The 16,078-nt window shown below is 44.5% G+C and overlaps 2 protein-coding genes across 2 annotated transcripts; both read right to left on the reverse strand.

Annotated features, from left to right (window-relative positions):
- Positions 1 to 823: 823 nt before the first annotated feature.
- LOC121104652 (zinc finger protein 501-like) lies at positions 824 to 2,264 on the reverse strand. Its single transcript, XM_040638682.1, has one exon. The coding sequence runs from the start codon at positions 2,262 to 2,264 to the stop codon at positions 1,074 to 1,076; it is 1,191 nt and encodes a 396-aa protein (XP_040494616.1). The 3' UTR covers positions 824 to 1,073.
- Positions 2,265 to 4,885: 2,621 nt separating this feature from the next.
- LOC103669851 (zinc finger protein 37A) lies at positions 4,886 to 15,496 on the reverse strand. Its single transcript, XM_040638683.1, has 5 exons — positions 15,479 to 15,496; positions 14,796 to 14,878; positions 6,327 to 6,463; positions 5,958 to 6,053; positions 4,886 to 4,893 (listed from the first exon to the last, which is right to left on the reverse strand). The coding sequence occupies exons 1-5, from the start codon at positions 15,494 to 15,496 to the stop codon at positions 4,886 to 4,888; spliced, it is 342 nt and encodes a 113-aa protein (XP_040494617.1).
- Between the last annotated feature and the right edge of the window lie 582 nt (positions 15,497 to 16,078).

Below are 16,078 nucleotides of genomic sequence, written 5' to 3' on the forward strand. Positions count from 1 at the left end.
ACAATGTACTGCTGAATTCTTTGCTTTTTGAACTTTGTTTTTGAAATGCAGTTACATGATATCTATATATTTTTTTCATTCAACATGCATGTTTAATAATCTGGAAGTGTTTAACTTATTAATTCATTTTCATTGCTGAACCTTACCCCCATGGTCCGACCATAACCAACATTTATTAACCCAGTCTATTGTTAATGGACATTTCTTACTTTCCATTTTCGTAAACTGTTACTACAAGAAGCATCGCCATGTTGTCACGAACATTCTGGTATATGTCTGTGGGTGCACACATGCAAGAGTTTCTCCAGGGCGCTGTCTTTCTGTGATGGAAATTGTGGATGAGGCTTTTCTTCCTGTCCTTTTACCGACACACTGCAGGACATCTGGTATCTTTGGCTCTCCCACACTGTAACCACAGATAACACCCTGTCACAGGGACAACCAAACCATCCCAGTATTTCTAAACACCCTTTGGGATGCCCCGTTGAGAACTATTGCTTTAGGGTAGGTATCTAGAAGCGGGACTGTCGGGTCACAGGTTGTGTGACTGCCCAGTTTTCACTTAGTCTATATAAACCACATTGTTGCGATTCAGAGACAGTGGTGGGTTGGATCACAAATCCGACATATACATGATTCATGTTAAATGGCACGCTCATGTACCATATGCCCATATATAGTTCAATATACCTCGGGAAGTCTTCACATATATACCTGATGCTATTGTATCAACGACTTAAAGTATTCCTGCTTTTACAAAAGGTACACATTTCACAATCTATTAACAGAATATTTTGTTATCCTTTCTCTAATAAGTTTGGTATCGCATCTGAAATATGACTTCTAGTTAAACAACATTTCCACAAGAACATTTTTATCCATATTCCTTAAAGTGATAAATTTCCCCTCAATACCTGTGACTGCTCGTTGAAAGCTTTCACATGTTCAAAGCATTTATAAGGTTTCACTTCTATATTAATCCTCTAGTTCCGATAAGCTATAACCAGTTGGGATGAAGACTTTCCTACATGCGTTGACATCTTAGCTTTCCTGCCCTGTGATTTGGCTGATGTTCAACGAGTCTGATTTGTAGATGCAGATTTCTGCATGCGGGCAACATTGACGGGAGTTTTCTTCTTGTGTGTTTTTCTTTGATGTTTGGTGAGGGCTGACCTCTGGCTGAAGGTTTTTCTACATTCATTACATTCATAGGGTTTTTCTCCTGTGTGAATTCTCTGATGTTTTGTGAGGGCTGATTTTTCATAGAAGGTTTTCCCACATTCAGGGCATTTGTAGGGTTTCTCTCCTGTATGAGTTCTCTGATGCACAACCAGGTTGGATTTCACACAGAAAGATCTCCAGCATTCATTGCACTTATAGGGTTTTTCTCCTGTGTGGGTCCTTTGATGTTGAGTAAGGTTTGATTTCACACAGAAGGTTTTCCCACATTCACTACATTGATATGGTTTCTCTCCTGTGTGAGTTCTCTGATGCACTGTGAGGGCTGACTTCTGGCAAAAGGACTTCCCACATTCAGTACATTCATACGGTTTTTCTCCTGTGTGAGTTCTCTGATGTTCGGTGAGGTTGGGTTTCACAAAGAAGGACTTCCCACATTCGTTACACTCATAGGGCTTTTTCCCCATGTGTGTGCTCTGATGTTGAGTAAGGTCTGTTTTCCTGTGAAAGCTTTTCCCACATTTATTACAGTCATAGGCTTTCTTTCCGTTGTGAGCTCTCTGATTTTGAGTGAGGTGTGACTTCTTATTGAGGGCCCTCCCACTTCTGTGATACTCAGCAGTTTTCTTCCCTGGCTGCATTCTCTGATGTCGAGCGAGTTTTAACTTCTCACAGGAGGATTTCTCATGTTTACCACCTTGAAAGCTTTTCTCTCCAATATTAATTCTCTGACTTCTAGTGAGGTGTGACTCCTTCTTTATGCCTCTCTCACTATCATGACACTCAGCAGGTTTTTCTGTTGTGTGAGTTCTCTGACGTTGAGCAAAGTATGACGTTTCATGGAAGGACTGCCCACATTTATCACAGTCATGGATTTCCTCTCCTGCCTGAGTTCTCCCACTCTGAGTGTGGTATGACTTCTGCAAGGAGTCCTCGCTTTCATTATACTCATCAGGTGTTCCTCTTCTGTACTCTCTCTGCTGTTGAGTAAGGTCTGACTTCTCGCTAAAGGATTTCCCCAGTTTATTACAATCATAGCGTTTCTCCCCTATGTGGGTTCTCTGATGTACACATGTTGACTTCATGCATGAGGGTTTCCTGTTTTTACTGGATTCATGCAGTTTCCTTTCCTTAAGGGTTCTTGGGTGAGCACTGAGCTTTAATTTTTGGGTGAAGACCTGTCTGTATTCATTACCTTCAGAGGGGTTCTCTCCTTTGTGAGCTCTCTTATGTGTAACAAAGGCAGTCTTTTTGTGAAAGTTCTTTCCACAATTATTATATTCAAGAGCTTTCTCCAAAACTGAATTCTTCTCATGTTGAATAAAGTCCTCATTGTGTCTGTGGGATTTCTTCCTGTGATCATTTTCATAGGGTTTGTTCCCTACATGAGTTTTCTCATGCACAGTATCAAGGAATTCACATCCACTGATATCGTTAGACTTTTTTCTTACCTGGTTTCTATTACTAATAATTAGTTCTGAAACACTTTTCAAGCTTGTTCCAAAGGAGTCACATTTATGGGATATTTTTCTTGAGGGCACTGGGTTTGTGGCCATATTAAATGTTTCTCCCAAGGTCTTACTTCTCTCCTTAGTCAATATTCTGTTGTTGAAGAATAAAGCTTGCCTTGAATATTTATCTTCCTTTTCTTGGGTTCTTTCTTTCATGTTTTTGGCTTTCTGGATTTCTAGAAATATGAGAAATTGACATATGTTACAAATCTTAACACATTTCTTAAGAAATGGCATTTTACACAAATGGCCTATATGGACTTGATTCGTAGGTTCTTAGACATAGTGTTCTGGGATGAAAGAAGTGCTGGGCAAATATTTATTCTACTCTTTTGGTTTGGTAACATAAAAACAAAGACAAAAACACATATTGTAGTAGAAAAAAAAAAGGAGGAGGAAGCTGAAAATTAACACAAGTGGCTTTGGTTTGTTACAAATATGATGTCAAGATGGATAGAGGGTTTGAAAAAAGGCATAAGGAATGGTGGGCTGAGTAAGAAGGAGATCAGGAAAACAACTGATCCAAGGATGGAGCATTTTCAAAGGATGGGCAAAGACAAGGGACACTCAGGAGAAAGACAAGGAAGACTGGAAGGTAATAAGGGAAGTATCAGAGCCAAGATCAGGTTGACGCAGATCAGACTAGAACCATATCCTCCTCTCCCCCATACTTTACCACCTGCAGTGGAACCCTTACTCCACTTTCCATGTTCCCAAACTCTTCCTCCTCTTTCCCATTCTGTACATCAACTCCCAGTTAAACTTATGAAATTACTAATTTCCTTGGGTCTCAGGGTCCAGTCCTATAGCTCATCCCCATCTCTTCCTAGAGCTGTGATATGGTAAAACGATGTCCAAAGAGAGTGTTAAAACATAGAGGAGAGAATGAGCCCTCCCTACCCTACTTGCCAAAGAATCCGATTGCCCTCTGTATTCTGGTTGTTGATGCTGTCATTTGACCCCATCAGGATTGATCAACAGTTATCGGTCCTGATTGACACCCTCCACTCCTTCCTCTTTCAGTCTCCTGATTTATTTTGCCAACTGACTGTGTCCTGTCACAATACGAATGTTTAATTTCACCTTTATATCATGCTTTCTTCCTCTCTGACGTCTTTTTTTCTGCGAAAACTCAAGTAGCTAGCTATTCAATTTGGTCCAAGGACCTTTATTAATCTTTGTCTTAAAAACTTTTTAGCTATGGGTGATTATTACTATCCTCTGCTGTTCTCATTTTACGCAAGAACATCAATTGTATGCTTAAAAATATGTGATTTTTCTGTAGCCGGTAAAACTAATAGAAGCCAATATGCCAGCAAGGAAAAAAATTTTTAAAGATTTTATTTATTTATTTGACAGAGATAGAGACAGCCAGCGAGAGAGGGAACACAAGCAGGGGGAGTGGGAGAGGAAGAAGCAGGCTCCCAGGTGGAGGAGCCTGATGTGAGGCTCGATCCCATAACGCTGGGATCACGCCCTGAGCCGAAGGCAGACGCTTAACCGCTGTGCCACCCAGGCGCTCCCAGCAAGGAAAAATTTGATATTGGATTTTTATACCTAGAGTTTACACTAGGTTCTTATATCTAAGTTCACAACCCATGTTCAAGCAATCAGTCCACAAGTCTAAAGTATTGTCGATCATATTAGATCAGGGTATTTAATTCTATAAATTGGACATTTCCAGCCACATATCCACTCTCATGTTTTTCACTTGGTTAGTACATATTCTGTACTTAGCTCTACTCAGAACCCACATATCCTTCAGGGCAATGCTACTGTCTCAGTGCTTTTTTTAAGACAACAATCTCATCACTTCAAGTTCCATTTGTGGCAAAGTTTGCAAGTACATACTATCTGCACAATGTGTTCTGACACTTCTTTCCACGGCTCATTTGTGTGATGTTTTCTTTCTACTTCTACTTCCATAACCAAGCCTGATTTTCATTGCTTTGGTTGTAATCCACATTTTAATTAATTAACTAATTAATTAATTAATTTTTAAAGTAGGCTCCACGTGGGGCCTGAACTCACGACTCTGAGATCAAGACCAGAGCTGAGATCAACAGTCAGACGCTTGACCGACTGAGCCACTCAGGCGCCCCATTCCACTTTTATTTTAAGTTTGGGATTTCAGCTGCCTCCCACTTCCACTGAAAATGGAGTTGACATTTCGTTTTTATTTCCCCTGTGGCCTTCTAATAATCTGCAGGAAAAGAAGAGGCAATGCTGAGTTCACACGTCCATCTGCATACTGGAATTCACTCCTTCCTTCTCAAAATGCTTTGTTCACGGGGCTGCAGAAGACCACTGTCTTCTGGTTCCTTCCCCACTGTACTGGGTGCTTCTGTTCAGTCTCGCTTGCTAGAGTCTTGTGGCTTCCTGACCTCCAAACCTAGTGCACATGGGTGCAGCCCTTGACCTCCCCTCTCACCTAGCGTGTCACTCAGGGTAGAAGTCAGTCTTACCAGGCCCCTAAAGCTCTGCTCCAGCTAACCCTCTGTCATCAGCTGCTACTTTCTTTTGAACCTGCTCTGGTCCCACGGACTCCTCTCTGGTCCCTGATTACACCAAGCACACTCCCATCTCAGAGGCTTCATACCTGCTGCACCCTCGATCTTGAAATCTCTCAGATAACCTGTGGCTCACTCCATCCCTCCATTCAAAACTCTATCCTGAACTGTTCCTTTCCAAAACCAGCACTCCTTATCGGTCCCTATATCCTTCATCTGACTTTAATTTTTCATACTGCTGATTACTACTGGACATATTACTTTTTTTTTTTTTTTTGCTAATTGCCGATTTTTTGCTAAATCTGCCAATTTGCTAATTAGATCTCAGTAGATCTAGAAGCAGAGACTTTGCATCCCCTCTGCTTAGAATGTAACAGGTGCATAGGTGTCTAATAAATATTTGTTGAATATAGGAACGCACCAATAACTGCTTATTGACAGTGTGTTTGGCAGAGGAGGGAAGGTGAACAATGGCCATTACCGAACAGAGAAAAACAGAGAAATAAAGGTCTAGGACAAGGAAAGGAGCAATTGGGTTCTATGAAATCCAAGTCAATCTCTCTATGCATAAAAGTCAAACAGAACATGAAGAGCACTTACATATGAGTGCTGTTTGGAGGTTTGATATCTAAGGTATGGTGATCAACCGTCTTTAGTCACTTCTAAAAGCCTCTAAAACACTTTCAGAAATGCTCTGACCTGGCCACTTGGCATCCAGCTTCCACCAGTTGCCTTCTCTCTACTCTTGTGAACTCACCTGGGCAACTCTGACTTGGGAGCTCCCTCTTTGGTGCCCATGGCTTCTCTCCTTGCTCCAGCTTGAGTACCAGCTCAGGTTTGGTGACACAGTGCCCTGTAATGGGAAATGACATGGGACTTGGCAAATCTGCTTAAGGATCAGGCCCTTTGAAGAATCAGAAGGGAGAAGCTTTAGAAGCTGTACAATGATGGGGCCCTCATCAAAGACCTTTTCACCAGAGAGGTGAGAATATAACAGACTTTCAAGTTCCCTGAAAGGGTCTCTGAATCCCAAATCTCAAGCCTGAAAGTCATTACACCCTACAGCGATTTGGTGGCTAAGACAGGAAATGCATGCCGTTGGTAGCTGCATGGGAAGCACGCTTACCCAGTGACACCAGCTGCCTGTAGTTCTCCAGCATCACCTCCTTGTACAGGAGCCTCTGGGCAGGGTCCAGCAGCTGCCACTCCTTCTGGGTGAAGTCCACAGATATGTCCTCGAACAACACCGGGCCCTGTAACAGTCAAATCCCGCTCACTGGGAAGCGTGCAAGACCGGATGGCATGGGAAATCCATATGGAAATGAATTTCCACTGTGTTCATTGTTTTAAAAAATTGGGGGGGGGTAGAGGGGAGAGGGCTAAAGGGAGGGAGGAAGGACAGAGGGAGAGAGCGAATCTTAAGCAGGCTCCATGCCCGGTGTGAGCCTGATGTGGGGCTTGATCTCACGACCCTGAGATCATGACCTGAGCCAAAATCAAGAGTCAGACGCTTCACCGACTGAGCCACCCAAGCGCCCCTACTGTGTTCATTGTTAAGAGTTTACCAGAACATGTTACAAAGGACGACAACGATATACCTTCCTTTATGTTGTACTCTGTGGGAGAAAAAGAAACCATAATAGAAATACTCTGCCTCTATATTTATTTATTAATTCATAAAATAACGAAAATTTGAGCCCCTCTATGTATCGAGATGTATTCTAGTTGTAAGGATGCTAAGGCGAAGAGACACTGATCCTGTTTTCAAGGTGTTTATGGACCAACAAGGAGACTTTCTACAAAACACATACATGTCCAATAATAAATTACACGATAATAAATAACACACATTTAGTTAAGGGAGTCGCAAGGAGTGCAGGGTGACGGAATAAGCTTGGGGGCTTCAAGGAGACTCAGAGCAGCAGAGGGATTTAGTGGTCAGACACGGAGAAGGTTTGGATTTTCTCCTGGAGACCAGGGGCTAATACTGAGGCACCCCACCACCAGGAGTTCCTAAGCATCTCTGTGCATTGACATGTAAATGATTTACGTCTAGGACTCTCCAGCTAGCCACCGAAAGTAACGTTTCCTTTCTTAATTTTTTCTAGATACAGAAGAAACATGAAAGGGCATTCTAGTACTTTCCTCACATACCATACACTACTTCATTGTCTTGTGCAGTTCTCTGGGGTGGACACGGGGCTTTGGAGATGACTTCCATGGAAATGGGGACGTAGAGGTAAGTAACATGATCAGATTTCTATTTTGAAAGCTATGCCCTAGTAGCAGAGTGGGGAAGTGTTTTAAAGCAGTGGTTCTCAATCAACATGGTCTTGCCTGCCGGGGAGGGGAATTTGGTCATGTCAGGAGACATTTGTGGTTGTCCCAACTGAGGAAGGGTGCTTCTGGTATCTAGCGGCTGGAGTCCAGAGATGCTGTTGGACATCCTACGATGCCCAGGACAGCCTCTACAACAAAGGATTATCTAGCCCCAGATACTGATTGTGTTGAGGTTGAGAAAGCCGGGGAAGGGTTTGTAAAGGGAAGGGAAGGGAACTCAGAGAGGAAGGTAATAACCATAATCAGAGAAGATTTTAATGTAGTAACAGGGGCATTTAGAAGTGGAGCTGATTCTCAATGTGTTTAGGGCAATAGGAACAATGGAACACTACTCCGGGCTCATCTGCAAGAGCAGCTGGGTCAAGGCTGGGGCCGTATACTGAGACCGACAAGCCAGGAGGAAGAATGGGTCGGGCAGGAGAGAGAGAGAGAGATCTTGGACGTGTTATACGTAAGGCATCTGTGACGCACACAGGTGGAGAGTTCCAGGTGATGGCTGGATGTAAGGTGTTGGGGCTCAGGAGAGAGGTCAGGGTTAAGATGACTTTTGGAAATCAGGAGCCTCTTGGTGGTAGCGGAAGCCGTCCAAGTAGGGAACTTGCCTACAAAGAGGGAGAAGGAAGGGAGAAGGAAGACTTGGAGCCTGGCGGGGAGGAGGAGGGAGAGGAGGCCTGGCGACCAAAGAAGCAGGAGTCAGCTCTTGCACCTGCACAAGGAGAGCAGAGCAGGTCCACGACAACGCTCTCGAGGCAGCCGCTGAAGGAATAAAGTGCTCCTCCCGAGCCACCGGTGGTGACAATTTCAAGAATAAGAGATGTTCCTACCTCAACATGATGGGCTGGGCACACACATTTATCTCTTCAGCCTCCAAAACTAGAGCAGGGGAGACATGAAAACACCACTATGTGATCAGGGCAGAGGAGTGCAGGGAAGGGGGCTGTCCGCAGGGGACAAATTCTGACTGGTTTCTGTAAGAGATGGACTAGGAGGCAGAGAGTGGAGGCTGTGTGCTCATCCCCTAATAAAAACCCAGAAGGTGCAAGAGAAAGTTCTGTTCAGAGCCAGGCGGCGGGAAGATGAAATGGGATCTGGGCTGAAGACCCAGGAGAGTGAGTGGGCATATGAGGACTGCCATGCTCCTGGCTCGTTCTTACCCCCAGAGGGGTTGGCGAAGGGTCAACACTCAGGAGAACCTTCTCTATAAAAAGCAGGGCAATCGCCTCCAGGACTTTGCAACCCGAGAGAGAAAGAAAGTACTATGCTCAGTACACTGACCAGTCCCAGCTTTGCTTTTAGAGCAACGCTAGGGAAACAGACCAATGCACTCTGCCATCAGGTAAGGCTTTGCCGGCTTTGGCAGGGGGAAAGGAGGGTCTCCGGGAGCTCTGCCCCCCTCTGTACAGCCTACAGAGAGGCCTGTCTGTACACATCTCCCACCAATCCACGGAAAAGGCCCCAAGTCTGTCCTTCCACTCAAGGGAAGAGCTTGCCAAGGAAACAGACGTCCGTGCTGCAGCTGCCGCCTAGATTGATCTTACGAGGTTTTTGTCTTTCCATTTACAACAGAAAACTAAAAAGGGCCCAGACTCTGCTGGAGGAAAAACAATCAATCGGAAAAATAAGCATCAGGAAAAACTGCTTAACAAATTATTATTTTATGTAAATAAAAACCAACAGCCTAAAAAATAAAGTACCAAGATGAATCGATTGAAGCCTATGAAAACAAAGTTAATTTACATATTGAAGACAATACTTTTAAGACTTCAACTTGGTGTCCCCAGATTGGTGTCAGAGTGTTATTTCCATAAAATGAGAAAAGTTGGCTCTGCGAAAAGAGGAAGGACCCAGATAGGACATACTCTGTGGGTGACTTAGGAAAACAAAAAAACCTAAAACCCTCCAAGGGAGGCTTTGAAATCCCCATGACTTGGGTGACAAAAATGAGCAAATCTCTTAACGCACAGAACGAAAGCACAGGAAAATGGAAAAGGCGACAGAAAAGTAAAGGGAGGACAGCCAGCCCTCCGCCGCGGAGAGCCACTGACAGCCTCCCAGGAGCTCTGGGTGGCAAGAACAGAGAGGAGGCAGGGAGGGACATAATCTCGGGAAACCACTGGAAGTGTCCAGGGGCACTCGAGGCTCCGTGGGCAGCAGCATCTTCCGCGGGCAGACGCAGCCTGGCGAGACAGCTCAGACTCCGGGAGAAAGAAAAACTTGGCAAGAAGAAAGAATAAAACAGGAGTGAGAAGCAAACTGCCACACGACTTCTCCAGTCTCTGCAGATGCTGGGAGATAAAGGAGATCCTGTTTTCGCCTCCTGCCCTGAAGGAAAAGGAGTGCAGACCCTGGGGGTGTAGCCAATTATTCCGGTGACAGGGTGGGATAAAGGGGCTTCCAGGTACTCAGACTCAGAAGGCCTGAGATTCTCCAGAGGCCTCCATCAGAAGTCAGCAGTGAAGAAGGAACACGGCAGAAGGAGAGTGTGGAGAGCAGACAGAAGAGCAAGAAGAACCGGTTCCTGGTGAAGCCAGAGAAGGGAGGGGGACTTACAGACCTTGCGAGGGAAGAGGCACAGGGTAACTCAACTTCAGGGAACGCTGAAAAACATTTATAAACTGTATGTAGGCAACATTTTTACATTTTTGGACAAAGCGACATATTGTGGGTGTGAAGCCTGAGAATTCTCGAAACTTGGGAAGAGGAGCTGCTACAGCGATTGACGGGGCAACCGAGGCAGGCTGTGCCAGTCCGGCAACAGGCCATCTGGAACGAGGTAGTGAAATCAGTCCCTGAAAAGACAGAGAATGACTGGTCCTCTGGATGGGTTAGGAATGCCAGAGCTCACACGCAGCTGAGGGCACCTGAAACCCTCTTTCTACCTAAGTATGGTTCCCAGCTTTAGGAAATAAAAACACAGGGCACCCAGGGAAACAACAAATAGGTTTTTAGTATAAGTATGTCCCATGCAAGGTATACTTTCTGTGCCCTGTGTCTTATCTGGCAACGCCATGCCCAGGAGACATCCCATTCCAAGTTCCTGGACAGCCTGGACCAGAAGCAGATGGTATCTTACTCCCCAAAATGGGTGGAAAGCTTGTAGTGGACTTGGACTCCGGGACAAATTTGACCTATCTGGCCAAATTTCTTTTCTTTTTTTTTTTTAGTAACCTCTACACCCAGTGTGGGACTTGAACTCACAACCCCGAGATCAAGAGTCGCACGCTCTACCGACTGAACCAGCCAGTCGCCCCCTATCTGGCCAAATTTCTAATGATGTATCCTTAGAACCATTCCAGCTACAAGCACTTAAACCTGTTATTTATACTTTCAGTAAGAAGGGCATAATAAAACTCCCTACCTCATAATGCTGTCGTAATTAAAAGAGTGAAGCCAGGCAAGGAATTTAACAGTGACTAGAACATGATAAGCAACCCTGAGCTGTAGATAACAATATAAAATGTTTTATCTTCAAACTCGGGACGGCAAAATAACCAGAAAATGTGTATTAGAATTGAAATAATTTTTGTTCAAGTAGCTAGAAGGTGTGATGCAGTTGAACAAAGAATTCAAAAAAGAATATTTATCACGTAAAGACAAAGCGGGAAAAGAAAGGCATTTAAAACGTTTCCACAGCAACGGAGACAAAGGAGTGTATCTTATTTAGATGGAACTGTGGGTGAAAACAATCCCTGATGTCAAAAGAAAAATACGTTTCCATACGTGTTGCACACATCGAGGGTAATCAGTAAAACACAAATCAAACGTAGACCTTCAAAACCACCAGAAGAGGAAAAAAGGAAAGTCAGATAATATCACAGGAAAAAAGTCCAAAAAATGAAGATAAACAATTCATATGAAAGCATGGTCATTAAAAAATGTGAAGTCACTCTTGGATTTCATTGAAAAAGTTGAGTAATAAGTCAATGACTCACCCAGGATATGTTCATCTCCTGCTCCGGGGTAAGTTTCCAGAACTGTGAGGCCAGAGCTGGAGGAAGGGGAAGGAGCAGAGCAATCATGAGAAATAGGGTCTGTCCTGATGGTCCCCCCGGAAGCTTTGCCTGGCAGTCCGCACATAGTAGCTGACAGCCAGCCACAGGGTGGGAGAATGTCTCTGGCCCTTCAAAGGGGCCAAGGGGACTCTCCTATCCCTGATGTAACTGTGGGGACTTAAGAGAAGCATGCTTTTCATTGGGGAGAGTAAATATTCCTATGTTTTTGGTTTCTTACAATTTACAGCTTTCTTTGATTTAATAGCAGACAGATACGAAACAAGCCAAAGTCCAACTGAGAAAGAGCTGGTTAAACAAATCTTAGCACAGCAAGGGTACCATGCCATGCCTTTGGCCATTATTAAACATGTTACATTTGAAGTTTCTGATGTCTGGGATTTGTTTATTATTTGTTTAAGTTTGTTTGTTTGTGTAATTTCTACACCCAGTGTGGGGCTCGAACTCATGACCCCGAGATCAAGAGTCCCACGCTCTTCCGACTGAGCCAGCCAGGGGATTTACTTTAAAATAATCTAGTCATGAAAGGTAGAAGGGAAATGTGTATGTGTGTGTGTTAGGGGTGGGTACAGATGAAACAGAATGGTCATAGGTTGACAACGGTGGAAGCTGTGACAAGTATTACGGGAGTCATTATGTTATTTTCTTTACTTTACTAAGTTTTGAGTATTTTCATCAGAAAAAAGTGTAAAAAATGATGTGACAAACAACAAAAATCTGACAGAGATCTGCTCACTTACTTTCTTACATATATATATATATATATATTTTTTTTTTAATTAAAAAAAAATTTTAAGTAGTCTCTACACCCAACGTGGGGCTGGAACCTGCAACCCTGAGATCAAGCAATGCCCGCTCTACCAACTGAGCCAGCCAGGTGCCCCTCCTACTTATATTTAAAAAATTAATACGAACCTCTAACAGGCATACATGTGCTTTAAGGAAGTCTATTTTTTTTTTTAAAGGGATCTATTCTTCTTTGGTTTCAGTGTCTCTAAGGGATTTTTTTTTTTTTTTTTTTTAATTAAGAAACTTGTTTCGACTTAACTGAGCCACAGTGGACAGAAGAGGGGCTTGAGAGTCAGGGGGTCCTTTAGGTTCTGGGACTAACAAATAATGTAAACTGAGATTATGTTAATATTGAAGATACTGACAACACTTGGATGGTGCTTACTATGTAACGGGCACTGCTCTAAGTACTTTATATATATTATCTCATTTATTCCTTAAAATAAAGCAAGGTGTAGGTAGTATTATCACTCCCAGTCTACAGATGAGGAAATTGACAGAGGAAGTGAAAGTAACGTGGTAGAGCCGGGCTTTGAACCCTGGCAGTCTGGCTCCAGAAATCTTGTACTTACCCCTATGCTAATGACTCCCTCAGACCCAATACTCTTCACTTTTAAAATGAGACAGGTGACATAACCCCTGAAGACCCTTGCTGTACCGCTACAAAGGCAAGAATGGGGGTGGGCGGGTAGCATGTCCCTAAATTCCAGATGAGGGGTGGCTGTGGTTTGCGGGCTGTGCAGAATCCCAGGAGAGGGGCTGCAGGGAGAATAAAAATCATGGGGGGTAGTTTGGGGAGAGTGGAGATAGTGTCTCCGTGGCCGTCCTCCCAGACCACATCCTCATCCACTGTCCACAGGATTTCCTCATCCCAGGAAGCCTGCCTCTTGCCCATCACCCTCAGCTCGGCTCACCTCTCTCTTTTGCAAGTTGGCCCACAGCTTGGCTGACGGACAGTGCTTGACAACCTCTGGTGCGGTGATTTGACTCAGGGCAGAACGATCAGAAATTGTTTCCAAGCAAGCAAAGACAGAACCTGCTTGTTTCTGGGGTCTGTGTCCCCAGCTGAGCTGGGCTGTATCTGGGTGGGTGGGGATCTCCCAGGTGGGAGTCCTGCTCGTGGTGGCCCCACCCTCTTTCCTTACAAGAGCTGTGGGAATCCAAGGAAATGTGAACTTGGCTGGAGGGGTAAATTCAAATAACTTGAAATCTCCAGCTCAGGTCCCAGCTGTCCCTGGGACTTCACCACCCCCTACAACAGGAGTTCTCAGTGGGGTTCCCAGACCAGCAGTAGCAGCCTCAGTCAGGAGCTGATAGCGATGCAGATCTGGGGGCCCCTTTCAAACCTACTGAACCGGAGACTCTGGGGCTGGGGCCTCGCCAGCTCCTGAGTTTTAACAAGCTTATTTGAGAACAATTGTCAGAAAAATCTGGTTTGGGAGTCTGTAAGCCGCTGAGGTCACAGGGGAGATGGACAATGAAGAAAGAGTAGAGGAGCCTCCGTTACGCAGTGACCCGAGGGCTCTGAACAGATGTCAAGAAGTCCCCATGAACTCTAGGGAAGCCCAGCTTGGTACACTCTGGGTTCTTCCTCGTGCCTCTGCGGGACTTGCCACTTTGCTAAGTGCTGGGAAAGATGCGCTGCTGGACAAACCCAACATGGGATTTAGAAATAAAACTGTTCGTGGTTTGTATGCCGGCTCCTTCAATTACTACCGTCCATGAGACCCCGCCTCCAGACTCTTGGTTTTCTTCTTGGTTAAAATGGGATTAATACCAATTTTACAGGGGGGGGGGGCTTTGGAAATAAATAATATTCTTAACGAAAAAAAAAAAAAACAGTGATAAAGGCAATTAACATTTCCCAGGTACTTCGTGAATGCCAGGACCTGTGCTGAGTGCTTTATAGGTGTTATCTTATGCAATCCTCAGAACAACCTGGAGACAGGTTTTAGGAATAAGTTGATTTTACAGATGGGGAAACTGAGTCTTAGAGGCTCATCATTTTGCCCGTGGAGATTCAGTGGCTGAGCTAGAATTTAAACTCGTCGGAGTTCAAACTTAGGCTCTTGCATCAGTCTGCTACAATGCATACCCACCACCTGCCCTTAGCCTGCAGACATATGATAAATGTTAGAAGCATTCACTCTCATCCCCGCTGTGGTCGTGGATTTGACTCGCTAATGAATGGGTGACCAGGGCATATGCAAATTCAAGAAGCTCCTGGAAACAGTTCTTTCACATTCAGATGCCTCTCCTCAGCGCACTTTATTCTGACCAAGAAACCCGTGCCCTTATCCTTTTCGTGGAACCTGTGGGTCTGCAGCCAAGCCGCTCTGTCTCTTTCTTAAGGGTCCTCAGCCCGCGTGGGGTTCGTTCAAGTTTTTGCTTCCACCATGTGTGGGCACAAACCTATCCCTCGCCGGGCAAAGCAACCCTCCAAACTAGGTCCTCACCTGTAGTGCACATCCTTCGTGCAGGACTCGGTCACCGAGCAGCGCGCCGACCCGGAGGCTCCCCGATTACCTGCGCTGCGAAGCTGGAGACAGGGAGCGGGCGAACAATGAGGAAGAACTGCACATGCGCAGGAGGAGCAGCTGCGAGGGACAGGTTCCCGGGGCTCTCCTGCCGGTGAGCCATCAAATTCGGGACTCCGTTTCCCATAAGTCTCCGCGCTCCCGTCTTAGGGAATGTCAAAAGAGTCCCTCTTTTGAGTCCTTAGGGAATGTCAAAAGAGTCCCTGCCTTATCTGGAGAGTTGGGTTATTTGTCCAAAATCATCTTTACTTTTGTTTGGAGCGCTGGTTCCTCCATGACCCCTGGATTAGGAATCTGAACCCGGTTCCACGGGATCCTAGGACCAGGGTCCCTTTAGACTCAAAGCGACCTTGGGAAGGAAAGGTAGATATCAATTGTACGCATGAAAACAAAGTTTTAACTGAAGTACTAGAGAATAAAGCCCAGCAATATAGTAAAAGATGGATGCCCACCACCAGTCAGCTTTCTCCCAGGAATGCAAACATCATCTCCACTCAAAAACCGGATTTCAAAGTACCACTAAAATTTAAAACACACATTTGAAAGAGCAGATACACAAAAATCAAAGGAAGATCTGATCAAGGACAGCCCTCATAATCTACCCTCCCGGAGATGACCATGTTAGGTGATAGTTTTGTTAAAACAGGACCCTGAAATTTCAATATGTTATTTTGATCTTTTCATTTAAACATGTGGTGAATCATTTTCTGAGCCTTTTAACCTTTTCATTTTGAAAAATTTCAAGCTCACAGAAAGGTTGCTAGACACGATTCATTCTGCATGAACACCTGGAAACCATTTATTTAGATTCACCAATTGTTAATATTTTGCCATATATGCAACTCTCAATTTCTCTCTGTCTTCTCATCTTCCTCACCATTTGAGAGTAAACTGCAGACATGCACTGTCACCCCAAAAACTTCAGTGTGCATCTCCTAAGAACAAGGGCATTCTTTTATGTAACTACCACACAATGATCAAATCCAAGAAATTGAACACTGAAATGTTATCTAATATGCAGACCATACTCAAAGTGCACCCATTGTCTCAATAGCCTCTATAACTTTTTTTTTTTTCTGATCCAGGATCCAATTCAGAATCATTCATCAGATCCAGCTGTCACACTGTTTAGACTCTTAGTTCCTCAGCCTTTGTCTGTCTTTCATGGCAGTGGCTGTTTTGAAGAAGACAGAGCAGTGGTT

The sequence above is a fragment of the Ursus maritimus genome, unplaced genomic scaffold, assembly GCF_017311325.1.
Source record: "Ursus maritimus isolate PB19 unplaced genomic scaffold, ASM1731132v1 scaffold_22, whole genome shotgun sequence".
Taxonomy (NCBI): domain Eukaryota; kingdom Metazoa; phylum Chordata; class Mammalia; order Carnivora; family Ursidae; genus Ursus; species Ursus maritimus.

Coding starts and splice junctions, on each gene's coding strand:
- LOC121104652 (XM_040638682.1), bottom strand. CDS start 2,264: ATGAAGTCAACATGTGTACATCAGAGAACCCACATAGGGGAGAAACGC.
- LOC103669851 (XM_040638683.1), bottom strand. Junction 6,464..14,795: donor ACGAAGGATGTGCACTACAG/GTGAGGACCTAG, acceptor GAGCGGGATTTG/ACTGTTACAGGGCCCGGTGT. Junction 6,054..6,326: donor CAGGCAGCTGGTGTCACTGG/GTAAGCGTGCTT, acceptor TTCCCATTACAG/GGCACTGTGTCACCAAACCT.